This window comes from Salmo trutta, chromosome 32, assembly GCF_901001165.1.
Source record: "Salmo trutta chromosome 32, fSalTru1.1, whole genome shotgun sequence".
Classification (NCBI taxonomy): Eukaryota; Metazoa; Chordata; class Actinopteri; order Salmoniformes; family Salmonidae; genus Salmo; species Salmo trutta.
In genome coordinates this window covers 4140024-4167476 of record NC_042988.1, presented here as the reverse complement: position 1 = coordinate 4167476, position 27453 = coordinate 4140024, and the positions used below count along the sequence as shown (strand labels likewise).

At 44.7% G+C, this 27453-nt stretch overlaps 1 protein-coding gene across 2 annotated transcripts; it reads left to right on the top strand.

Annotated features, from left to right (window-relative positions):
- The first annotated feature begins 1898 nt into the window (after nucleotides 1–1898).
- mvp (major vault protein) lies at nucleotides 1899–27118 on the top strand. 2 transcript variants are annotated; one of them, XM_029727144.1, is made up of 17 exons: nucleotides 1899–2236; nucleotides 5090–5259; nucleotides 8702–8897; nucleotides 9222–9345; nucleotides 13392–13523; nucleotides 13664–13758; nucleotides 14572–14808; nucleotides 15001–15126; nucleotides 15337–15540; nucleotides 22894–23129; nucleotides 23369–23566; nucleotides 23727–23871; nucleotides 24063–24274; nucleotides 25002–25118; nucleotides 25474–25600; nucleotides 25883–26071; nucleotides 26418–27118. In XM_029727144.1, exons 2-17 carry the CDS (start codon nucleotides 5090–5092, stop codon nucleotides 26538–26540), a joined length of 2631 nt encoding a protein of 876 aa, XP_029583004.1. In that variant the 5' UTR covers nucleotides 1899–2236; the 3' UTR covers nucleotides 26541–27118. The 2 variants fall into 2 exon arrangements, with proteins under 2 accessions (XP_029583004.1, XP_029583003.1); XM_029727143.1 differs by having other exon boundaries at nucleotides 15334–15540.
- Nucleotides 27119–27453: the final 335 nt, after the last annotated feature.

The window sequence follows — 27453 nt, the reverse complement described above, 5'->3', positions numbered from 1 at the left end:
GTGGTATGAGGGCCCGACGTCCACAGGTGGGGGTTGTGCTTACAGCCCAACACCGTGCAGGACGTTTGGCATTTGCCAGAGAACACCTAGATTGGCAAATTTGCCACTGGCGCCCTGTGCTCTTCACAGATGAAAGCAGGTTCACACTGAGCACATGTGACAGACGTGACAGTCTGGAGACGCCGTGGAGAACGTTCTGCTGCCTGCAACATCCTCCAGCATGACCGGTTTGGCGGTGGGTCAGTCATGGTGTGGGGTGGCATTTCTTTGGGGGGCCGCACAGCCCCCCATGTGCTCGCCAGAGGTAGGCTGACTAGCTAAAGGGCTCTCTAGTTAATAGACCCTATGTGACATGAGATGTACTTTTATAGAATGTTCATTAGGACTATAACTTTTCCCAAAGTTGGTTTAAAATCCTTATTCGGAGCAAGGTTAGTTTTTGAATGCGCCTGTGGGATTCTGGCAGCCCGGTGGAGAATGTTTTTTATTTATTTTTATTTCGCCTTTATTTAACCAGGTAGGCAAGTTGAGAACAAGTTCACATTTACAACTGCGAGCTGGCCAAGATAAAGCAAAGCAGTTCGACACATATAACAACACAGAGTTGCACATGGAGTAAAACAAACATATGGTCAATAATACAGTAGAAAAATAAGTCTATATACAATGTGAGCAAATGAGGTGAGATAAGGGAGATAAAGGCAATAAATAGGCCATGGTGGCGAAGTAAATACAATACAGCAATTAAAACACTGGAATGGTAGATTTGACAGTAGATGAGTGTGCAAAGTAGAAATACTGGGGTGCAAAGGAGCTAAATAAATACAGTAGGGGAAGAGGTAGCTGTTTGGGCTATTTATAGATGCGCTATGTACAGGTGCAGTGATCGGAGAGTGCTTGGTCTCAGCCCCTCAAATGTCGATGCCTGCGTGAAGTTCTCCACAACTACCTGCAGAGGTCATTCCAGGAGCCGCTCCGGATGGAGACGGGCACGCCAATGGTTACCTACCTGATGTCACCAGAGCAGGTGCCAACACCCCCAGACTGGCACTCCAGGTGAGAGAAGCTGACCACCTACTTCTCATCGCCAGCAGGTGAAATCCCATGGCAGCATGCCGTGGAGTGAAACGTCTCTTTTAAAGTCCCCTAACACCAAGGTTATTTTAAGAACCATCCACCATTGTACATAACATTTTATTTTTTCCCCCAGATTATTTATGTCTCCTTGTCTCTCTTCATTTGGAAGTTATATTTAAGTGAAATTTGGGAGTAAAGACCACACCTTAACCCCTTCCCTCTCCCATTAACATCAGGTGAGCAGGACCTCTAATTACGGTTATACGACATACAGTTAGTTAGTATGATAACAATGGGAAAAGGTAACCTAGGGCCCATATGTGTCCAACCGCATGCGACCGTCTGCAAAAGATACCTGCATCAGTATAGTTGCCTAGCTGTGCAAAATGTTATGCAGCGTTGATGCAATGACGCAATCGGTGTGTTCGAAGCGACTGATGACGTGAAAGAAACCGAGCGATGGTAGCCTACCACAGGGTTATGCCGCGTTCATGTCCCAGTCGGAACTTGGAAACTCGGATATTTCAGACTTGTTAACTGTTTAAAGTAATATACGTACCGCGTTCACCAGTCGGACATTTCTACGTTTCCTAGTTCCGACTAGCACTTGAACGCAGCATTTGTTATAAAAAAATACATTTTTCAGTACTGCGTCAATAGGCTCCTAGAGCAAAGGAACTAGATACTACAATGGGTTTCGTACTATCAAACGTATCTAGTACATTTATGAATATCTACAGTCGTCCAGTAAATCACGTTACTCGTAATCGTTCTTCCGGGATTGCTTCCGCATGGTTTCCACTAGATAGCCCAGCCACAAAGTCAAAATGGTCTATATCGTAAAAATTCATGAAGACAAAAAAGTGCTTTTTGGTCTTAATTTAAGGTGCGTGTTGGGCATGAGGTTGGCAGTGTGGTTAAGGTTAAAATCACATTTTAAAGAAGAGAAATTGTAGAAATAGGCTGGGTTTATGACTTTGTGTTTGTGGTAACTAGTGACGACTCTTCTGGATAGCCTAGCCAGGCACGCCCACCAACCCACTCAAAACACAAAAGCGTAATAAAAGCTGTTCAAAAAAACAGAGGCGCATTGACCATCTGACTACAGACGTTTGCCAAGCTAGGATAAGTGAAGAATCTGCTCAGTTAGTCAACAAAGGTAAGAAACTCTCATAGCTACTCTAGATTAGTTAGTAGCCATTCTCACGAGTGGCGCAGCGGTCAAAGACACTAGAGGTGTCACCACAGACCCAGGTTCGATCCTGGGCTGTATTTATAACCGGCCGTGATTGGGAGTCCCATAGGGTCGTGGGGTTAGGGTTTGGCCGGGGTAGACCGTCATTGTAAATAAGAATTTGTTCTTAACTGACTTGCCCAGTTAAATGAAGAAAGTCATGTTCTAGTAGTGGATAAGTAAACTAATACAACGTGTTTGTGAAACAGATTATTCAGATTGCTCTTTCAATTTAAAAAAATAACATTTACACCTCAACTTGGTCCAATGCATTAAGCTTACATTCAGAACTTTTGGAATCTGCTCTCAAGGCATTTCAAAAGTTGCTAATAAAACGCCTAGAACAGAACTTTTCTTCCAAATGAAAATGCGTCATCCTTCCTTGGAGTTGACTCGTCACAGCAATAAAAGGGATACACAGTTCCCGGTTTCCCAAAAATATCTTAAGGCTACAGTCACCCTCCCTCCCTCTAAGCAGCAGAGATTAACGTTATGCTCTTTGACTCATTCTGGAACCATTTATTTTCCACTGTGGTGTTCAATGTAGGGCGAGCTAACTCTTCTGAGATTTGGAAGTTGAATGTCATAAGTTGAAAAGGGAGATTTATTTTGTAGACACATGCACACTTACATCTGCATTTTCTTACATCTGCATTTATGCTCTGAACACAGAGCATTATCAATGTAAAACATGTTGCTGTGGAGACAACAAACTTCACATGCCAGATGAGTTTAAGACCATAAGCATGACTGGTCATTGCAATTTGAAATTAGGACAGAATTTATGTGTCCACTGCTGTCTGCAAATATCACTGCCCCCCCCCCCCCCCCCCCCAAAAAAAAAAATAAATAAATAAATGAAAGCACTTGACATTTTGTTGTGTACCATATGTGCTTTTGGTGTCATGGATGGGATTGTTTCTGTGAGATGGTGTGGGTGACGATGGTTACTGTACCTTCACACCTAGTAGAGTACACAGCGCACACCTTATGAGCTCAATGTACACATTATAGTACATGAGGTGTGTGTACTGTCCCTCTTGCTTGATAGTTCTTGAGTGGGTGGAGGCACTGGAATGTACAATGAAATAGCAATAGTTTTGGCTGTGCCAGTTTAAAAGGTGTGTGTGTGTGTGTGTGTGTGTGTGTGTGAGACTTGTCATGTGTTTGGCACAGATGTGTGTACATGGTGGGAGTGTCCATAGTTTTGTCTTGTATAAAGAGACCTGTATGTTTGTTCTGTCAAGCCCCTCTGTGTAACTATTACCAGGTCCAGCCAGTTTGCTTCAGTTGCTCAGTAGTGTTATTGTCAGGTGTATTTGCTCTCACAATTCAGGAGCGCTCCCACAAATGTATGAGCATGTCGGTTAAAGGACACTGTCCAATGGGAATATTTTTCTCTTGAGTTACAGCATACACTCTAGTATAAAGAATAAGTCCCTAAGGGCAGACAGTGGTGGAAAAAGTACCCAATTGTCATACTTGAGTAAAAATAAAGATGCCTTCATAGACAATTATTCAAGTAAAAGTGAAAATCACCCAGTAAAATACTACTTGAGTTTAAGTTTAAAAGTATTTGGTTTAAAATATACTTAAGTATCAAAAGTAAATGTAATTGCTCAAATATACTTAAGTAAAAGTATACATTATTTCAAATTCCATATTAAGCAAACCAGACGGCACCATTTTATTTAAATGTTCGTTTTTGGATAGCCATGGGCACACTCCAACATCATTTACAAACGGAGCATGTGTGTTGAGTGAGTCCACCAGATCAGAGGCAGTAGGGATGACCAGGGATGTTCTCTTGATAAGTGTGTGAATTGGACCATTTTCCTGGCATGTTAAGCATTCAAAAAGTGTCAGGGGAAAATGTATGGTGTAAGAAGTACATTATTTTCTTTAGGAATGTAGTGAAGTAAAAGTATTATAAAAATGTATACCCCCTCCCCCCCACACACACAAATCTGATAACCCCCCAAAAACAACTTGTATTTTTACTTAAGTACTTTACACCACTTAGCGCAGGTAACAGTAAGCCTTGTCCTGGACTGAAAGACACTTCTATCTTGGACATCTTTTTAGTCCAGCAGTAGGCTTGAAGCCAATAGAATTTTGGCAAATTTTCTTACACGTGTTTCAAAATACAAAATGGCAGAGCGAGAAGCTGCTTGAGAGGAGAGCTAGATAATGTCCTAATGGAGGGGGGGGGAGGAATCATCTTTCACCTGGTCAGCACCTTCAGATCAGAACCACTGAACGAAAAGAGGCAACAAGGGGAGAGACATTTTGGACATTTAACAGACTCATCTAGAGGGACTTGCAGTCAGTGCATTCCACTTACGGTAAGAAGGCTACAGTCAGGGGAGGAGGAGATTGAGATCCACACAATGAGTCAGGAGGTCAGTGGGTGTGTTAGACATTGCAGCTGACTTTAAAGGCGGGTCGAGACGGACTGATCTACAAATCACCTTGCATCATCAATAACTACTCAGTATTATTTGTAGGTCAGTCTGTCACAATTGACCTATGATACATCATGGTTTTGATGCTCTTGAACATGGCCAGCGTTGCCTTTAGGCAGTAGGGCAGGCTACTTCAGGGGCCTGTTCTGGAGGATATAACATTACAGCACTTTTCAGATAATCATATATCTGTTCTATAATCTATATCTTGTCTCTGTCAGAATAGGAAATTGTGTCAGCTCTATTCATATTTTGGTACGTTTCACATCACTGAATAGACCCCTGTTAACTCTTTCCACTCCGACCGTTCCAGATGACATTCAAGAATGGCGGGAGCAGAGGCGGGATGGAGTTTATGGGGCTGGTGGATGAGTCAATCATCCGTATTCCGCCCCACCACTACATCCATGTCCTTGACCAAAACACCAATATTGCCCGTGTGGAGATAGGACCACTCACCTACATCAGACAGGACAATGAGAGGTGAGGAGTGTGTTTGTGTGTGTTTGTCTGATAAGGTCTGCATGTAGTTTCCTAATTACTAGTGCGATTGGTTGTTTTCAGTTTCTTCTAAGCCTCCTGATGCCAAACAAGCCGTTTCTCTCTGTGGTTACAGCATCACACACTATTTGACAGCACACTTCGAACGTTACCAAATATCACGTTTTTAATGGCACCTTTTAGGCGTTTCTTTACAGGTTTAGGTTAGTCAACATATGACTTGTACAAACACATTTACACTCAGTTCTGGATGACTGTGTGATCACGCTCTCTGTAGCTGATGAAAGACCTTAAACAGGTCAACATTCACAAGGCCGCAGGGCCAGACGGATTACCAGGACGTGTACTCCGAGCAGGCGTTGACCAACTGGCAAATGTCTTCACTGACATTTTCAACCTGTCCCTGACTGAGTGTGTAATACACACATGTTTCAAGCAGACCACCATAGTCCCTGTGCCCAAGAACACCAACCCGTAGTACTCACGTCTGTAGTCATGAAGTGCTTTGAAAGGCAGGTCATGGCTCACATCAACACCATTATCCCAGAAACCCAAGACCCACTCCAATTTGCATACTGCCCCAACAGGTCCACAGATGATGCAATCTTTATTGCACTCCACACTGCCCTTTCACACTTGGACAAAAGTGAAGACATATGTGAGAATGCTATTCATTGACTACAGCTCAGCGTTCAACACCATAGTACCCTCAAAGCTCATCACTAAGCTAAGGATCCTGGGACTAAACACCTCCCTCTGTAACTGGATCCTGGACTTCCCGATGTGCCGCCCCCAGGTGGTAAGGGCAGGTAACAACACATCTGCCACGCTGATCCTCAACACGGGGGCCTCTCCTTTACTCCCTGTTCAATCATGACTGCATGGCCAGGCACGACTCCATCACCGTCATTAAGTTTGCCGATGACGCAACAGTGGTAAGCCTGATCACTGACAACGATGAGACAGCCTATAGGGAGGAGGTCAGAGACCTGGCCATGTAGTGCCAGGATAACAACCTCTCCCTCAACGTGATCAAGACAAATGAGATGATTGTGGACTACAGGAAAAGGAGGACCGAGCACACCCCCATTCTCATTGATGGGGCTGTAGTGGAGCAGGTTGAGAGCTTCAAATTCCTTGGTGTCCACATCACCAACAAACTGTCATGGTCCAAACACACCAAGAGTCATGAAGAGGGCACGACAAAGCCTATTCCCCCTTAGGAGACTGAAAAGATTTGGCATGGGTCCTCAGATCCCTAAGTTCTACAGCTGCACCATCAAGAGCATCCTGACTGATTGCATCACTACCTGGTATGGCAACTGCTTGGCCTCCGACCGCAAGGCACTACAGAGGATAGTGCGTACCGCCCAGTACATCACTGGGGCCAAGCTTCCTGCCATCCAGGACCTCTAAACCATGCGGTGTCAGAGGAAGGCCCTAAAAATTGTCAGACTCCAGCCACCCTAGTCATAAACTGTTCTCTCTGCTACCACACGGGAAGCGGTACCGGAGCGCCAAGTCTAGGTCCAAGAGGCTTCTAAACAGCTTCTATCCCCCCAAGCCATAAGACTCCTGAACAGCTAATCAAATGGCTTCCCAGACTATTTGCATCCCCCCCTTTTCCGCTGCTGCTACTCTGTTTATTATCTATGCATAGTCACTTTAACTCTACCTACATGTACATATTACCTCAATACCGGTGCCCCCGCACATTGACTCTGTACCGGTACCCCCTGTATATAGCCTCGCTACTGTTATTTTACTGCTGCTCTTTAATTATTAGTAATTTTTTTACTTATCTATTTTTTTTTTTCTTAACAAACCTGTTGGTTGCTAAGGGGCAGTATTTGCATGGCCAGATAAAAAACGTACCCGATTTTAAACTGGTTACTACTCTTGCCCAGAAACGAGAATATGCATATAATTAGTAGATTTGGATAGAAAACACTCTAAAGTTTCTAAAACTGTTTGAATGGTGTCTGTGAGTATAACAGAACTCATATGGCAGGCCAAAACCTGAGAAGATTCCATACAGGAAGTGCCTTGTCTGACAATTTGTTCTCCTTCTGTGGCATCTCTATCGAAAATACAGCATCTCTGCTGTAACGTGACATTTTCTAAGGCTTCCATTGGCTCTCAGAAGGCGCCAGAAAGTGGAATGACGTCTCTCCTGTCTCTGGGCGAAAAACAGCAGGAGATTTTGTGAGTGGTCAGGCTGGGAACAGTGACACTGGAGATGCGCATTCATGAGAATTCTCCATTTTTTTTCTTTCAGCCTTTGAATGAATACAACGTCGCCCGGTTGGAATATTATCGCTATTTTACGAGAAAAATGGCATAAAAATTGATTTTGAACAGCGTTTGACATGCTTCGAAGTACGGTAATGGAATATTTTGAATCTTTTTGTCACGAAATGCGCTCGCGCGTCACCCTTCGGATACTGACCTGAACGCACGAACAAAACGGAGGTATTTGAATATAACTGGATTATTTGGAACCAAAACAACTTTTGTTGTTGAAGTAGAAGTCCTGGGAGTGCATTCTGACGAAGAACAGCAAAGGTAATCCAATTTTTCTTATAGTAAATCTGAGTTTGGTGAGGGCCAAACTTGGTGGGTGTCAAATTAGCTAGCCGTGATGGCCGGGCTATGTACTCAGAATATTGCAAAATGTGCTTTCGCCGAAAAGCTATTTTAAAATCTGACACCGCGATTGCATAAAGGAGTTCTGTATCTATAATTCTTAAAATAATTTATGTATTTTGTGAACGTTAATCGTGAGTAATTTAGTAAATTCACCGGAAGTTTGCGGTGGGTATGCTAGTTCTGAACATCACATGCTAATGTAAAAAGCTGGTTTTTGATATAAATATGAACTTGATTGAACAAAACATGCATGTATTGTATAACATAATGTCCTAGGAGTGTCATCTGATGAAGATCATCAAAGGTTAGTGCTGCATTTAGCTGTGGTTTTGGTTTTTGTGACATATATGCTTGCTTTGAAAATGGCTGTGTGATTATTTTTGGCAGGGTACTCTCCTGACATAATCTAATGTTTTGCTTTCGCTGTAAAGCCTTTTTGAAATCGGACAATGTGGTTAGATAAACGAGAGTCTTGTCTTTAAAATGGTGTAAAATAGTCATATGTTTGAGAAATTGAAGTTATAGCATTTTTTAGGTATTTGTATTTCACGCCACGCGATTCCACTGGCTGTTGACTAGGTGGGACGCAAACGCAGGGAGGTTGCCCAGGGAGGTTAAAACATTGTTGGTTAAGGGCTGTAAGTAAGCATTTCACTGTAAGGTCTACCTACACCTGTTGTATTCGGGTGCATGTAACAAATACAATTTGATGTACAGTATCAGTGTAGATTAGTGTGTCAGTCATTAGGTGACTGTATTGTCCCCTCCTTCCCAGAGTGCTGTTCTCCCCCACGCGAATGACCATGGTCCCTCCTCGCCACTACTGCGTGGTGCTCAACCCCGTCGCTCGCGACGACAACAGACAGGTGCTCTTCGACCAATCGGGACAGGCCAAGCTTCGCCATGCTGACCTGGAGATCCGGCTCACCCAAGACCCTTTCCCCCTCTACCCCGGAGAGGGGATCCAGCAGGTACTGTCTGTCTGTTAGACGTCAGCGCTAAAGCCTAGGTGTTAGCAGTGCAGGGTGCTAATGCAAGTCTTCAGGTGTCCGAGCAGAGGTTGCTCAGCACACAAGTGTGGTTCACTGAAACCCCTCCATTATGATCACATTTAGCTAAAGCTTAGGCATTCACTTGGATAGATAATATAACTGTCTGGGATCTGGGTGCTAGCCCTGTTCTCCTGCATGCCACAACGGTGTTAGCCTGCAGAGTTAAAGCCTAGGAATTAGAAGTTTGGAGAGTTAAAGCTATTTTTTTATTTATTTTTTATCTCTATCCCCACCCACTCCCAGAACGTGACAGCACTGCAGATCGTCTACCCAGACACTGCTCTGCGCCTGCAGGCTTTGCTGGACTTTGAGGACGTGGGAGGAGAGAAGAGGGTTGCTGGAGATCAGTGGCTGTTTGAAGGGCCAGGTGAGTTCTCTGGGTTCAACTCCTAACACATCCATTACAACTTTCCTTGGGTCCTTACATGCATTCGTATTGATAAATGCATTCTTTTTTTAACCAAATCAGAGCATCATTTTAACGAGATAGCTAGTGCTCTTTCAATTTGTTTCTAATTTGACTGGCTGAAGTCAAATCCAATTTTATTCATCATGTGCACAGTTTACAGCAGGTATAAAAGGTGCAGTGAAATACTTTATTGCAAGCTCCCTCGACAATTTAATCAAAGTCAAGTAAAAAAATAACAAGTAGTAGACACGTAGTACATTCCAAACTGTATGTAGTACCCGATTCCAAACACAGCCTGGTTGTAAGAGGTGCGTGACTGGTTGCAGGGAAGTCAGATGCAGAAGAGCAGAACTGGGAAATAACCGGAGCAGTTTACATGCATGTTTTGTTCAATCAAGTTCATATTTATATCCAAAAACAGCTTTTTACATTAGCATGTGATGTTCAGAACATGCATTCCCACCCAAAACTTCCGGTGAATTTACTAAATTACTCATCATAAACGTTGACAAAATACATAACAATTATTTTAAGAATTATAGATACAGAACTCCTTTATGCAATCGCTATGTCAGATTTTAAAATAGCTTTTCGGCAAAAGCACATTTTGCAATATTCTGAGTACATAGCTCAGCCATCACGGCTAGCTATTTTGACACCTGCCAAGTTCGGGCTCACTAAACTCAGAATTGCTATAAGAAAAATTGTATTACCTTTGCTGATCTTCGTCAGAATACACTCCCAGGACTGCTACTTCCACAAGAAATGTTTTTGTTCCAAATAATCCATAGTTCTGTCCAAATGTCTTCGAGACAAAAAAAATCAAAATGTTCCTTTACCGTAACTTAGAAGCCTGTCAAACGCTGTTTAAAATCCATTTTTATGGTATTTTTCTCGTAAAATAGCGATTAATATTCCAACCGGACAAAAGTGTATTCATTCAAAGAGGAAAAGAAAAAACAGCGTGGTCTCATGAAGGCGCATATCCAATCTCTTAGTCACCAGGCAGACCACTGACAAACTGAGCTACAAAACTCTGCCCAGAGACAGGAGACGCCTCAATCCACTTTCTGAAGGCTTTAGAGAGACAATGGAAGCCTTAGAAAGTGCTACGTAACAGCACAGATACTGTATTTTCGATAGAGAACCAAAAGAAGAACTACACATTCTCAGACAGGCCACTTCCTGCTTGGAATTTTCTCAGGTTTTTGCCATCACGGCCTTACCTCGGGTGAAAACCCGAGGTAAGGCTGATCGAGACCCCCAGACGTTCCATGAACGCCCTCCAGACCCTCGAAGAGAACTAGGGACCCCGATCAGACACTATATCCTCAGGCACCCTGTAGTGCCGCAAGACGTGTGTAAACAAGGCCTCCGCAGTCTGTAGGGCCGTAGGGAGACCGGGCAAAGGGAGGAGACGGCAGGACTTGGAAAACTGTCCACAAGGACCAGGATCGTGGTGTTACCCTGTGAGGGAGGAAGATCGTTAAGGAAATCTACCGACAGGTGCGACCAAGGCTGTTGTGGAACGGGTAAGGGGTGTAGCTTACCTCTGGGCAGGTGCCGAGGAGCCTTACACTGGGCGCATACCGAGCAGGAGGAAACATAAACCCTCACGTCCTTAGCCAAAGTGGGCCACCAGTACTACCCACTCAGACAGCGCACCGTCTGACCGATGCCTGGATGACCAGAGGAGGGTGACGTGTGGGCCCAATAGATCAGCCGGTCACGGACAGCAGACGGAACGTACAGACGCCCAGTTGGACACTGGACGGGAGCGGGCTCTGCACGTGACGCCTGCTCAATGTCCGCGTCCAGCTCCCACACTACCGGCGCCACCAGAGAGGAGGCCGGGAGTATGGGGATGGGATCCATGGGTCGCTCCTCTGTGTCATAGAGCCGGGACAGTGCGTCTGCCTTCACGTTCTGGGAACCTGGTCTGTAAGAGAGGGTGAAAACAAAACGAGTGAAAAACATGGCCCACCTTGCCTGGCGAGGGTTTAGTCTCCTCGCTGCCCGGATGTACTCCAGATTGCGGTGGTCAGTCCAGATGAGAAAAGGGTGTTTAGCCCCCTCAAGCCAATGTCTCCACGCCTTCAACACCTTGACAACAGCCAACAACTCCTGGTCCCCCACGTCATAGTTTCACTCCGCCGGGCTGAGCTTCCTCGAAGAAGGCACACGGGTGGAACTTCGGTGGCGTACCCGAGCGCTGAGAGAGCACGGCTCCTATCCCAGCCTCGGACGCGTCCACCTCCACTATGAATGCCAAAGAGGGATCCGGATGGGCCAGCACGGGAGCCGAGGTAAACAGAGCCCTCAGGTGACCAAAGGCCCTGTCCGCCTCAGCCGACCACTGCAAACGTACCGGCCCCCCCCTTCAGCAGTGAGGTAATGGGAGCCGCTACCTGACCAAAACCCCGGATAAACCTCCGGTAGTAATTGGCAAACCCTAGAAACTGCTGCACCTCCTTTACCATGGTGGGAGTCGGCCAATTACGCACGGCTGAAATGCGGTCACTCTCCATCTCCACCCCTGAGGTGGAAATGCGGTACCCTAGGAAGGAGACGGACTGCTGGAAGAACAGGCATTTCTCAGCCTTGACGTACAGGTCATGCTCCAACAGTCGACCAAGCACCCTGCACACCAGGGACACATGCTCGGCACGTGTAGCGGAGTATATCAGAATGTCATCAATATCCACCACTACACCCTGCCCATGCAGGTCCCTGAAAATCTCGTCTACAAAGGCTTGGAAGACTGATGGAGCATTCATCAACCCGTACGGCATGACGAGGTACTCATAATGCCCTGAGTAGTACTGAATGTCGTCTTCCACTCGTCTGCCTCCCGGATACGCACCAGGTTGTAAGTGCTCCTGAGATCTAGTTTGGTGAAGAAGCGCGCCCGTGCATTGACTCAATCGCTGTGGCTATGAGAGGTAGCGGGTAACTGTACCTCACAATGATCTGGTTTAGGCCTCGATAGTCAATACACGGGCGCAGACCTCCCTCCTTTTTCTTCACAAAAAAGAAACTCAAGGAGGCGGGTGAAGTAGAGGACCGAATGAACCCCTGACGCAGGGAATCGGAGATATATGTTTCGAAGACTGCCCGGAAGCGGCGAGTGAAATCCTCTAAATGGTCCAGCGCCGCATCGCCTTCTCCCCACAGGGTGTTGGCCCACTCCAGGGCTTTCCCCGAGAGGCACGAGACGAGGGCGGACACCCTCTCACGGCCCGAAGGAGCCGGGTTGACGGTTGCCAGGTAAAGATCCAGCTGCAACAGGAAACCCTGGCAACGTGCAGCCGTCCCACAGTACTCCCGGGGAAGGGCGAGATGAATCCCACTGGGACCGGGTGCAGGGGGGGGTGAGTAGTGGAGACCCCGGTTGTGCTGGTGGAGGCGCTAGAGGAACTCCCTGTCTCTCCCAGCGGTCCATGGTTTGGACGATGCGGTCCATGGCGGCGCCGAGATGGTGGAGCATCGCCGCGTGCTCCCGGACGCGCTCCTCGACACCCTATACCAGGGGCACTTGCTCCTGCTGACTCCATATTCAGGTGTGGAATTCTGTAAGAGGGGTGTGACTGGTTGCAGGGAAGTCAGACGCAGGAGAGCAGAACTGGGAAATAACCGGAGCAGTTTAATATGCAAGACCAACGGCATCCAGAACAACAAAATATGGGTACAAAGAACCCATCGCGAACCAGTCAGAAGTGCACAATCATTTAACAACAAACAATTCCACACACAGACATGGGGGAGAACAGAGGGTTATATACACGACAAGTAATGAGGGAATGTAAACCATGTGTGTGGGAGAACAAGACAAAACAAATGGAAAATTAAAGGTGGATCGGCGATGGCTAAAAGACCGGTGACGTCGACTGCCGAACGCCGCCCGAACAAGGAGAGGAACCGACTTTGGCGGAAGTCGTGACACTGGTTGCCTAATAATGCTTTTTTTAACCCCTGACCCCCTAACCTTTTCCCCCCCCCCATAGGGACGTACATCCCCAGGAAGGAGGTGGCGGTACTGGAAACCATCAAGGCCACGGTGATCAGAGAGAACCAGGCCATTCGCCTCCGAGCGCGCAAGGAGGGAGTGGACAGGAGCGGAGTCCGCAGGGTCACTGGTGAGACACTTGTATTGTATTTTATATTTTTATTGTACATATAATGTATGTACACAAGTAGCAGATGTTGTATCACTATCATACACAGACGTGCGCACACACCTACCTAGCTGAGTGATTCCCTGTATGTGTGTGTCCAGGTGAGGAGTGGCAGGTGAGAAAGGTGGGGGCGTATCTACCAGGGGCTCATGAGGAGGTCCTCGACATCGTCAACGCTTTCATCCTCACCGACAAGGTAACACCTCTCTCCTCTCTCGCCCTCACTTTATCCAGAACTCCCCACCTCCCTCCTTCTCTCTTACACTTTACCTATCACTTACTCCCTCGCTTCTCTCTCCCTCCTTCACTCTCTCCCTCTCTTTACCAAGCACTCCTCCTCTCTCTCGTCACCATTTACTTCCCCACCCACCCTCCTTCTTTCTCTCCCTCTCTTTGACCTATCACTCACCTTCCTTCTCTCTCCTATATCTTGCATTAATGCCAAAATGTGGGGCTCAAAACGGGTGGGGCAGCCCTGAATGACGGGTCGCCACTGAGCATGCAATAATGTAGCCTAAATCAAGAGTAGGCCTATTATTTTGCTTGCGTATAGCCAACTCCAAAAACCCGCGGAGGTAGTGAAATATGAATGACACTCGCATGCTTTTGAAAATAGGATTGGTATTATTTTCTATCGGTATCATGATGAAGATAAGATCCTATGCCTTCTCCCTAACGAGGGGGAGTGAGGTTAGGAAAGGGCTGAAATGTGGATAAAAAATGATTGTTTCAAAATATAACTTTTTTTAAAGATATAACAGCAGTTCCACACATCCCTGTGGGAAAAATGTTATTTGTATTTTATTCTGTTATATTCTTACTATAAAATAGGTGGGTCTTGTCTGTTTTAATAAACAAAACAACGGACTATTGATTTGAATGGCCCGTAACATAGGCCTAATTTAAACTCAATATGCTCTTCTATTCTTTTGAAAATACATTTTATTAGTCTTATGATGTTTCTTAGGACCTGCCTAAATTAATGAATGTATTTTTTTTTCACTCTCAGAAAGCACTGCACGTGCGAGCAATACGCCCATTCCGTGACGCCGGGGGGCGGGACCGGCGCACTGGGGAAGAGTGGCTCGTTACCATGGCGGAGCGGGAGGCACACATCCCGTCTGTTGCCGAGGAAGTGGTGGGAGTGGTCAATGTGACCACGCTGAGCAGCCGTCAGTACTGTGTGATCCTGGACCCGGTGGGACCAGACGGTAAACCGCAGCTGGGTCAGAAGAGGGTGGTCAAGGTGAGACTGAAAGAGAGCTCGGTCTTTCACTCCTTTGTTTGGTCAATTGTTTGTTTAGTCACTCGTTGGCGTTTTACACACTGGTGAGGAAGTTCAGTGACTTCTGTTTGTTCATTAATTTGCCTTTGTAGCTTTTAGTCACTTCCCCAATGAGCTTTAATTTAACACTGCTCTCTCTCCTCCTCCTCCCAGGGTGAGCGTTCGTTCTTCCTGCAGCCCGGGGAGCACTTAGAGGAGGGCATCCAGGACGTCTATATTCTCTCTGAGGAGGAGGGCCTGGTGCTGAGGGCCGTAGAGGCCTTCAACGATACACAGGAGGTGAGGGAAGGGTGGAATAATTTAAATGCAGATGGGAGGGGAAACAAATGGACCTTAGTCAAATACAACGACGATCCTAAACAGGACTGTCTGGTTTGGCTGGTACACAATCCATTCAATGTACATTCGGTCCTTTCACACTGTCTCACTCTTTCCCTCCCTCTCCTTATCTCTCTGTCCCTTCTCTCTCTCCCTCCTCTCTGCTAGCAGGAGGAAGAGGAGGATGAGGGGGAGGAGGAGAGGGCCAAGCTCTCCCGGAGGGGTGGAGTCCAACGTCGCCCCGGTGATCGCTGGATGCTACGCGGACCAATCGAGTACGTCCCCCCGGTTTCCGTGGAGGTGATGTTACGGCGACAGGCCATCCCATTGGACGAGAATGAAGGGATCTATGTTCGAGACATCAAAACAGGAAAGGTGAGTTTTTACCCAGCGGAATGTTTGAAGACAGGGGCCACGTCCCAAATGGCAACTTGACTGTTAAGTTTAGGCAATAATTTTGCCTGATAAGGTTTGGGATAGGGTTAAACTGAACATGACAGTACGTTTTTTCACATTAATTCCGACTGGTTAAGGTAATGGTTAAGGTAATGGTTAAGGTTTGAGATGTGCCTAGCACTGGGATTGAACCGACCATCTTCAGAGCCGTTGCTCACATTGCCCCTAGTGGACAGTATCCCTCCATGTCTTGGGGACCAGGGGCCTCATTTATAAACTGTGTGTACGTACAAAATACACCCCGACATGTGCGTGCTCCAATTTTCACGCAAAAGTTGGCATTTTATATTTCAAAAATCTTGATGTTGAGACTGTGCTCACCTCCCCGCAAACGTTAGACCATGAGTATGCACATCTGCTAGTGGTTGCAATATTGTATTGCAGGTGACTAGGCTATTTTGTGCAAATGTGGAATATGATGAAAATTAAAAGCAGGAAAGCACAAACAAGAATTCAGCCATTTGCCGTTAGTAAATCTAAAATAATTAAGAACTAGAAATAATTTTATCTTCATAACCATTGCAATATAAATTACTCATCTTTTCTGGCCGTGCTGAGTTCATATTCCCGACGTAGCCATACAACAAATTACCATGCGCATCTCTCACTTAATTGGACCTAGTAAATTAGATATAGCCTATATGTATATCAAGTTTTGCAATCCCATAGGCACCACAGTTTATAATATACAGGTAAACCGTTTATCTTTTGCATTGAAGTAGGTCTACTGTATGCTTCTGTAATTGAATTTTTGTTTTAGTAGCCAGGCGTAGACACTGTTTCAGAATTCGCAGGCAGTCCATGTTTAGGTTGGGGGGAAAAGTCGATGCAAAACATTGTTGAGTTCAAACGTTCTGCTGACAGGTCCACAACAATTTTGACACCGTCCTTTGCCAGATACAGCGTAAGTTACACAGGTTGACATTTTGTAATGAGTCTGGCCCTGGAAACAGAACTGAGTAGTTTACGCTAGATAGGTCAGCTGCATAGTCAAAATGGACTATTGTTCAAATTCATTAAAACAAAAATGTACTTTTTGGTCTTTCATTTAAGGTATTGGGGTTAGCAGTGTGGTTAAGGTTAGAGTTGGGTTTAAAATCAGATTTTATGACTGGCTTTGCCAGCTAGTGACCATTCTGCAGAGCTGCTTCCAGTACAACTCAAAAATGCCAACCTACAGTTTAAGTGGGAGGTTTACATACAGTGGGGGGGAAAAAGTATTTGATCCCCTGCTGATTTAGTACGTTTGCCCACTTACAAAGAAATGATCAGTCTATAATTTTAATGGTAGGTTTATTTGAACTGTGAGAGACAGAATAACAACAAAAAATCAAGAAAAACACATGTCAAAAATATTATAAAATTATTTGCATTTTAATGAGGGAAATAAGTATTTGACCCCTCTGCAAAACATGACTTAGTACTTGGTGGCAAAACCCTTGTTGGCAATCACAGAGGTCAGACGTTTCTTGTAGTTGGCCACCAGGTTTGTAAACATCTCAGGAGGGATTTTGTCCCACTCCTCTTTGCAGATATTCTCCAACTCATTAAGGTTTCGAGGCTGACGTTTGGCAACTCGAACCTTCAGCTCCCTCCACAGATTTTCTATGGGATTAAGGTCTGGAGACTGGCTAGGCCACTCCAGGACCTTAATGTGCTTCTTCTTGAGCCACTCCTTTGCAGCCTTGGCCGTGTGTTTTGGGTCATTGTCATGCTGGAATACCCATCCACGACCCATTTTCAATGACCTGGCTGAGGGAAGGATGTTCTCACCCAAGATTTGACGGTACATGGCCCCGTCCATCGTCCCTTTGATGCGGTGAAGTTGTCCTGTCCCCTTAGCAGAAAAACACCCCCAAAGCATAATGTTTCCACCTCCATGTTTGACGGTGGAGATGGTGTTCTTGGGGTCATAGGCAGCATTCCTCCTCCTCCAAACACGGCGAGTTGAGTTGATGCCAAAGAGCTCCATTTTGGTCTCATCTGACCACAACTTTCACCAGTTGTCCTCTGAATCATTCAGATGTTCATTGGCAAACTTCAGACGGGCATGTATATGTATTCTTGAGCAGGGGGACCTTGCGGTGCTGCAGGATTTCAGTCCTTCACGGCGTAGTGTTACCAATTGTTTTCTTGGTGATTATGGTCCCAGCTGCCTTGAGATCATTGACAAGATCCTCCCGTGTAGTTCTGGGCTGATTCCTCACCGTTCTCATGATCATTGCAACCCCACGAGGTGAGATCTTGCATGGAGCCCCAGGCCGAGGGAGATTGACAGTTCTTTTGTGTTTCTTCCATTTGCGAATAATCGCACCAAATGTTGTCACCTTCTCACCAAGCTGCTTGGCGATGGTCTTGTAGCCCATTCCAGCCTTGTGTAGGTCTACAATCTTGTCCCTGACATCCTTGGAGAGCTCTTTGGTCTTGGCCATGGTGGAGAGTTTGGAATCTGATTGATTGCTTCTGTGGACAGGTGTCTTTTATACAGGTAACAAGTTGCGGTTAGGATCACTCCCTTTAAGAGTGTGCTCCTAATCTCAGCTCGTTACCTGTATAAAAGACACCTGGGAGCCAGACATCTTTCTGATTGAGAAGGGGTCAAATACTTATTTCCCCTCATTAAAATAAAAATCAATTTATATCATTTCTGACATGTGTTTTTCTGGATATTTTTGTTGTTATTATATCTCTCACTGTTCACATAAACCTACCATTAAAATTATAGACTGATCCTTTCTTTATCAGTGGGCAAATGTACAAAATCAGCAGGGGATCAAATACTTTTTTCACTCACTGTACACTCAGGTTGGAGTCATTAAAACTTGTTTTTCAACCACTCCACAAATTTCTTGTTAACAAACTGTTGTTTTGGCACGTCGGTTAGGACATCTACTTTGTGCATGACACAAGTAATTTTTCCAACAATTGTTTACAGACAGATTATTTCACTTATAATTCACTGTATCACAATGCCAGTGGGTCAGAAGTTTACATACACCAAGTTGACTGTGCCTTTTAAAGAGCTTGGAAATTTCCAGAAAATAATGTAATGGCTTTAGAAGCTTCTGATCGGCTAATTGACATCATTTGAGTCAATTGAAGGTGTACCTGTGGATGTATTTCAAGGCCTACCTTCAAACTCAGTGCCTCTTTGCTTGGCATCATGGGAAAATCAAACAAAATCAGCCAAGACCTCAGAGAAAAAATTGAAGACCTCCACAAGTCTGGTTCATCCTTGGGAGCAATTTACAAACGCTTGAAGGTACCATGTTCATCTGTACAAACAATAGTACGCAAGTATAAACAACAGGGGACCACGCAGCCGTCATACCGCTCAGGAAGAAGATGCATTCTGTCTCCTAGAGATGAACGTACTTTGGTGTGAAAAGTGCAAATCAATCCCAGAACAACAGCAAAGGACCTTGTGAAGATGCTGGAGGAAACCGGTAGAAAAGTATCTATAGCCACAGTAAAATGAGTCCTATATCGACATAATCTGAAAGGCCGCTCAGCAAGGAAGAAGCCACTGCTCCAAAACCAACATTAAAAAAGCCAGACTACGGTTTGCAACTGCACATGGGGACTAAGATACAAGATACTTTTTGGAGAAAGGTCTTCTGGTCTGATGAAACAAAAATAGAACTGTTTGGCCTTAAGGACCATCGTTATGTTTGGAGGAAATAGGGAGAGGCTTGTGAGCCAAAGAACACCATCCAACCGTGAAGCACGGTGGTGGCAGCATCATGTTGTGGGGGTGCTTTGCTGCAGGAGGGACTGATGCACTTCACAAAGCCCTGACCTCAATCCTATAGAAAATATGTGGGCAGAACTGAAAAAGCGTGTGCGAGCAAGGAGGCCTAGAAACTTCACTCCGTTACACCAGCTCTGTCAGGAGGAATGGGCCAAAATTCACCCAACTTATTGTAGGAAGCTTGTGGATAGCTTCCCAAAATGTTTGACCCAAGTTAAACAATTTAAAGGCAATGTTACCAAATACTAATTGAGTGTATATACGCTTCTGACCCACTGGGAATGTGATGAAAGAAATAAAAGATGAAATAAATCATTCCCTCTACTATTATTCTGACATTTCACATTCTTAAAATAAAGTGGGGATCCTAACTGAGCTAAGACAGGGAATTTTTACTAGGAGTAAATGTCAGGAATTGTGAAACTAAGTTTAAATGTATTTGGCTAAGGTGTATGTACATTTCCGACTTCAACTGTATATAAATTACTGCAAAATATTAACTTTCTTCCAACACAGTAAATATACCGGTAACTTATGTAAAATATTTGACAGTAGGCCTATGGATAGGCTATTGCTGTGCGATATGACCACAGCATCGTTTCCTATTAATCTCAGAGCCTATAACATAATCATTTATTATGTTATAGGCTTTTGCGTTTAGCGTACTTTTAAATTGTTTCGAATATACAATCAATCTTGCTGAATGCACAGACAGGCACTCGCCATAAGCAGCATGCATGTTTAATTTGAAAAAGTCTGCAATATATCAAAACATTTTGCCCACACCGCTACAGAAATGTGATCCTAGTTGCCATTGCTCTTTTATAAACTGCCATGGCTTAATTCCAATTTATACTGTAAATAACGGCCGTTATTTTCAACATCAAAGCTTGAAACGGAGGGCGTTTTCCAGGCTGAGTTTTAATGCTTGTTCACGCACGCAGAGTTTTATAACGAGAAACATGCATATTTATAGTACGGTGTACGCCAAGTACAACATTTTTTTGTATGTGCGCCAATTTTTTTAAAATAATATCATTTTTAATTTGTTTTCAGAAATGGCACACGCAAACATTTTGTTTGACATTTTTAAGCAATGATTATAAATGAGGCCCCTGGACAAATGTCTAATACAGCAGTGGATCTGGTGTGACCTGGCTGAGTCTCTGTAGTGCTTGGGCACCTGACTGTCAAACATTTTTTTTTAAAACAAAAAAACAATGTAAACCATTTCCTGCAATTCCACACTGTTCTTCAAAAGGGGAATCCATATGAACAGAATACAACTATTTATTAGGTTCTGCCACAAGAAATGTATATTGAACTCGAGTACTCAAATTATTAGAATTTATTTTTAAACAAGGCCAGAAGAAAAAAAAGTGTGCATATATCTATATGCCAACAGTGCGCAACAATGGCTAATTTATCATAACATTACAGATAACCAATCCTAACGGCTAAATTGCCCCATATACAGTATTCAGTCAATTACAATTTTAAAAACGGCCATTTTAAGATGAATTTATTGAAACCGTAATATATCAACTGGATATATTATGGAACACAATCTTCAAAAGGCATTAGCCTCAGCAGTTGCGCTTGCTTGTAGAAGCCTGTGGCTGTTCAATGGCATAGCCTTTTTTGTTAATTTAGCAGACGAGATGCTCTTATTTCCCGAGCCCTTATCACAGTCAAGATGCACCTATTTTATAGTAATTTAACAGAATAAAATAGAACAATGCCACCGCATACAATCTCATTCTAGATGATTCTGGGCTTCCAACTTTGTGGCAACAGTTTGGGGAAGGCCCTTTCCTGTTTCAGCATGACAATGCCCCGTGCACAAAGCGAGGTCTGTACATAAATGGTTTGTCGAGATCGCTGTGGAAGAACTTGACTGACCTCAAATCCACCGAACACCTTTGGGATAAATAGGAACGGCGACTGCGAGCCAGACCTAATCGCCCAACATCAGCGCCCGACCTCAATAATGCTCGTGGCTGAATGGAAGCAAGTCCCCGCAGCAATGTTTCAACATCTAGTGGAAAGCCTTCCTAGAAGAGTGGAGGCTGTTATAGCAGCAGAAAGGGACCAACTCCATATTAATGCCCATGATTTTGCAATGAGATGTTCAGCTAGCAGGTGTCCACATACTTTTGGTCATGTAGTGTATTTGATGCAATGACGGTAGAAATTGTTTATTTGGACGATTATTACTTACAAAGCAGAACTGTTTCATCGAGCTACAAATATCCTGTGTTTTTTCCATTTTGCGTGTACAGACAGCTTGGCCACTTTTGTAACTGAATGAAAACAACATTTTAACTGATTTTAATGTTGGGAAAATATATGGTGCAAATGCAGAATGGTGTTAAATGCCTCTAAACAGCTTGGAGAAATTATTTCAGATTTAATCATGTAATATTAGGCTTACTGATTATTTCTCAGTATCTTCTTGCAAACTGCTCATTGCGAGCCGCCGAACATGCAGTTTTCTGCAAAGGTGCAATCTTTTTTCGGCTGGTGGAAGGTTACTTTGAGTCAGTGGGAGAATCTCAATTGCATACGCCTTCTCAAAACCCATTGGATGAGAAAGCCAGCGATGCCTAATCAGACATGCCTGTGCTCACCATGGTTCTTACAGGCAACATGAACTGGTGGACACCGCAATTGATATGTAACAACAGAGTGCATCGGACATGAAACAATGATACATTTGTAACGGCACAACGAAATGGATACATCATTTTATTTTGCAGGTGCCTTTTTTAATTGTAAACACCAGTGGTGCAACTATTGCTTTCTAACGGCACTGAACCAAAACATTCATCTTGAGGTGACGTGGAGCGTGTGCAAAATGCAATCTGTTAAAGGTGCAATATGTAGAAATCGCTCCACTGTTTCCTGGTTGCTAAAATTCTAATAGGTCTCCTAATTTTTGTTTGGCAAAACAAGCATTATTGTACTATCTCTAAACCACTGAAATATCTTTTCAGTTACCAAAAATATTTAATTTTTCTGTTTTAGAAGCTGTTTCACAAAATCGAAAGTCAAAGATGCAAAAATTAAACTTAACAGGAAGCGTAGAAATGGCACACAGAACAGATCTACCGCTTCTTAGACTTGCTTTCAGTGAGAATGACCGATCTATCTATAACTCCCACTTTTGCCAGGTCGCCCAAAAAGCTACATATTGCAGCTTTAATTATTATATAAAACAGACCTGTATTTTAATATAGACTAGCTAAAAAACATTACTAATCATTGAAAATGACATGGATACTTTTCTGGTAAAAAAGTGTGATTGCACCAGCTCCATTGCACGATTTACCAGGGCCCACAGGGCCCACAGGACTCTGGTCAAAAGTAGTGCACCATGTACTGTAGGGGGGCCATTTGGGACATACACTAAAACACCTGATTCAAATGATCCAGGGAATCCATTTGCCTGTTTATTTAACAACCTTAAATCCCCACCCACCTCTCACCATCCCTCTCCCCCATTGGCTGCCTGGCTCTAGGTCCGTGCTGTGATTGGCCACACTTACATGCTGACGCAGGACGAGGAGCTGTGGGCGAAGAATCTGCCTCAGAATGTTGAGACCCTCCTGACCTCCACAAAGGATCCCCTGGCTGACCGCTCTGACCGCAGAAAGGAAGTGGAGATGAAGGACCGGGACAAGACCAAGGTGGTGTCCTACAGGGTTCCCCACAATGCTGCTGTGCAGGTCTACGACTACAGGGAGAAGAAGGCCAGGTAAACATGGCTGAAAGGCAGACAGACGTGGAGGGACAATGACACTGGACCTGTCCAGAAACAACCCATAAAACTAGTCTGCTTTCCAAATGGCACCCTATTCCCTATATAGTGCACTACTTTTAACCAGAGCAACATTGGGCCCCTAGTGTTAACTTTTCCCTTTCGCCCTCCCTCTCTCTTCCCATCCCTTCTCCTTTCTTGCCCTCTCTTCTCCCTCCCTCCCTCCCCTCTCTCAGGGTGGTGTTTGGGCCAGAGATGGTAATGTTGGGTCCTGATGAGCAGTTCACCGTGCTTTCCCTGTCGGGGGACAAGCCCAAGAGGACCAATGTCATCAAGGCCGTGTGTCTGCTGCTGGGGCCGGACTTCTTCACTGACATCATCACCATAGAGACGGCCGACCACGCACGCCTGCAGCTGCAGCTCAGCTACAACTGGTAGGGTTTGTTGGTGGGGGGGGTGGGGGGTGGCGTGGCGTATGTGCTTGAGAATCCTCTGCGATTTGGTCTGTCTCTCTGTCTCCCTAGTCTAGTCTGTAGGCCAGCTGATGTATTTCATATCTCTCGCTCTCTCGCTCTCTCGCTCTCTCTCTCTCAGGCACTTTGACCTGAAGTCTCCTGCGGACCCGTCCCAGGCTGCGGCTCTGTTCTCGGTGCCAGACTTTGTGGGGGATGCCTGTAAAGCCATCGCCTCCCGCGTCAGAGGAGCCGTCGCCTCCGTGCAGTTTGACGACTTTCACAAGGTCCTTCCACACCTCAGTCATCTAAATCTGCACTGTTCTGCCTTTTCAACACACTTTTTAATTCTACATGGCCTCCAGCCCTTAGCGTTTTGTAGTTTAGGTAGTCCTATGGAAAACGTAAGCCAATTGATCCAAAGACAACAATAACACCCCATGCTTTAACCTCTTCTTTAACCCCCTCCACTCTACAGAACTCCAACCGGATCATCTGCTCCTCTGTGTTTGGCTTTGACGACAAGCTGGCAGTGCGTCCAAGCCTGCGCTTCCACCAGAACAGTCTGGTCATCAGCAGTGTTGACATCCAGTCAGTGGAGCCGGTGGACCAGAGGACCAGAGACTCCCTGCAGAAGAGTGTCCAGCTGGCCATCGAGATCACCACCAACTCCCAGGAGGCTGCTGCACGGTAGGACACAAGACGCGCGTGTGCGCACATGGAGGGGGGGGGGGGGAGATTTCCCCCTCTGAAGCCATCGAAGTTCAAAGGTTTACTGTGGTACTGCAGGAAATGTTAGCATAAAACAGGACCCCCCCCCAATTATAGTGAATGGAAAAACGTCTATCTTTGTATACAAAATTTGAAGACAATCATGATTTCTAATAGACTAGATATATTTACTTGAAGCGATTTTATTTTAAAATCTCATTACAGAAGCTATAAGAATAATTTGTTTGCTAATGGCAGCCTGCAGTACACCTGTCTGCCTTCAACTTTAGTTATTTAACGACAGTTGGCACCACTGAGCTAGCCTGCAACTCACTTCTTGGAGTTGCACATGTTATGTCTCCCTGAGACACCATCTTAAGACTTCATTTGGCTTCAATGCGCCTTCACATAGGAATGAATGGTGTCACGTGATCGATGGCTTTGTCCATATGTCATTGACAAACACGCATGTACACACACACTTACAGGAGCAATTAGGGTTAAGTGCCTTGCTTAAGGGCACATTGACAGATTTTTCACCTAGTTCGGCTAAGGGATTTGAACTAGTGACCTTTTGATTACTGGCCAACCCACTCAATTGCTAGGCTACCTGCCACCAGACAGACACACACTGTTCATCTTCAGATTGGGTTGTTTTTGCCTCTTGGGTAAGCGTTAACTTCTCTCTCCCCTTCCCTCCCTGCAGCCATGAGGCAGAGCGTCTCGAGCAGGAGGCACGTGGTCGTCTGGAGAGGCAGAGGATCACAGACCAGGCGGAGGCAGAGAGGACCAGGAAAGAGCTGTTGGAGCTGGAGGCCCTCAGGTGACAATTAATGCTGTGCTGCTAACACTAACGAATGTTAGCATCACTTATGGGAAATGTAATGGCAGGTGGGATTGCATTAGCATAACGCTAACACATGTTAGCATTGCTGATGGGGAAAATGTTATGGCAAGAGACTAGAATTAGCATGGCTAGCGTTAGCATCATGCTGTTCTTAGTAGTGTGACTGTGAAGTTGTACCGAGGTAAGATTTTTAGATCAGAGATCCAAACATAATGCTATTGTGAGTTGTGTGAATGCGGAGGTTAGATATGTGGCGTGAAGAAGTTTCCCCAAGGTACAGCTCTAGGATCAGTTTTCCCAACCTTAACCAGCGTGTCGTTGTGTGTTGCAGTGCAGCGGTGGAGAGTACAGGGGCAGCCAAGGCAGAGGCCCAGGCCAGAGCAGAGGCAGCCCGTATCCAGGGAGAGGCAGCAGTCAATGAGGCTAAACTGAAGGATGAGGCCCAGAGGATTGAGGCTGTACGTATCCTCTACATTGTGTAATTCTGAAACAACCAGTAGTTCACCTGTAATTGCTGACCTGTGTTTATTTATTTTTTTTACCTTTATTTAACTAGGCAAGTCAGTTAAGAACAAATTCTTATTTTCAATGACGGCCTAGGAACAGTGGGTTAACTGCCTGTTCAGGGTCAGAACGACAGATTTGTACCTTGTCAGCTCAGGGATTTGAACTTGCAACCTTTCGGTTACTAGTCCAACGCTCTAACTGTGTGTGTGTGTGACCTGTCATTGTGTGTGCAGGAGGGCGAGCTGAACCGTCTGTCCAAGGCGAGGGAGCAAGAGCTAAACTATAAGTCGGAGATGGATCGTTTGGAAGTGGAGAAACGGCAGAAGCTGGCTGAGATAGAGAGCAAACGCTTTAAACAGCTGGTGGACAGCATCGGCGCCAACACCCTGCAGGAGATGGCCAGAGCCGGCCCCGAGCTACAGGTATATAACTCCTGACATACCGTAACACCGTCATATTTGTGCTACACAATCCATTTTGTCTGAATAAAAATGGCACCTGGAGAATCCTTAAGCTCTTGCTCAGGTCAGAATCGTTCTGTAATGTTTTACTTTACTGTAACGTTTCACAGAGCAGGTCTGTCTTTCTCCCACCCAATCTCAATTTAAATAAATTAGCTATATTAGCGTGACAAGACATTATCAGGATGTATAAGATATTGGAACTGGAACACGGGATCTTATTCAATCAGTTAAAACGGAAAGGAACAATTATCATATTAAATGTATCATCTCTCTCGACTTTCTGTCCTTCCCTACCCTCCCCCAGGTCAAGCTGCTCCAGTCTCTGGGTTTGAAGTCCACCCTGATCACAGACGGCTCTTCTCCCATCAACCTCTTCAGCACGGCCAACGGCCTTCTGGGAGCTCTATCTCAGAGCCCGGGCCAGTGAGAGGAGGAAGAGAATAGGAAAAGGAGGAGAATGCCCAGTCTGAAAACATCCCCTACAGATGTAGGATTTCTGGTTGTTTATCAATTTTGTCTGATGTAGTAACTGACCATTTTAAGGATATGATATGGATGACGTTGTGTGTACACATCGCTGTGTGTCTGACTAAAGACGTCCAAGTGAACATTCCCTTGGTTTACATGCCTTTTTTTTGTTTTTAACTCATCTGTTTGGTGTTGTTGATGCCCTATAAAGTGCTGTCCAACTCATGTGTTGCATATCTCTACTAACCGGAATGCTGGATAGTAGGGAATCTTTCCTTGTTTGAGTTCTTTGCAAATTTCTTTCATTCATTTCTTGGTCCATTTATCAAAGAAATGAAAGCGTGAATTTTCCCCAAAACATTAATAAGTGCCAATTCTTCTATTTGTATCCATGTTCTTTCTGTACACACAATGGATAATGTGTCTCAATCTATTTGAATAAATCATATTTTTGCAATTACCACCATGCATCAAACTCTTAATCTACAGCTTATGTGTTTAGTTTACTCAGTAGTAACTAATAAAAACATTAAGCTACATGCTCTGGCCTGACTTATTTATTACAGAGCTTAAAATCTATTGACTCTCAAATTGTATCATATCATTAATTGAAATGACCATTGGACAACATTACAAATCTTACTGATTGCACCTTTAATCAATGATTTGATACTGATTACGTTTTTATTAGAAGACCACTGGATATTTTAGAACAGATTTTGTTCCTCAACTTGATAGCCTATTTTTCGACAATCCCAATGCATATTTGACCATGTAAAATACGTACAACAAAATGTGGTTCAGTTGAAGATAACGTGATCAAATGTATTGTTTGTCCAAAGAGCAAACAGACCCACTATAACATGGCCTAC

Coding starts and splice junctions, on each gene's coding strand:
- mvp (XM_029727143.1), top strand. CDS start 5,090: ATGACATTCAAGAATGGCGGGAGCAGAGGCGGGATGGAGTTTATGGGG. Junction 8,898..9,221: donor CCGGAGAGGGGATCCAGCAG/GTACTGTCTGTC, acceptor ACCCACTCCCAG/AACGTGACAGCACTGCAGAT. Junction 15,541..22,893: donor GAGACATCAAAACAGGAAAG/GTGAGTTTTTAC, acceptor GCCTGGCTCTAG/GTCCGTGCTGTGATTGGCCA.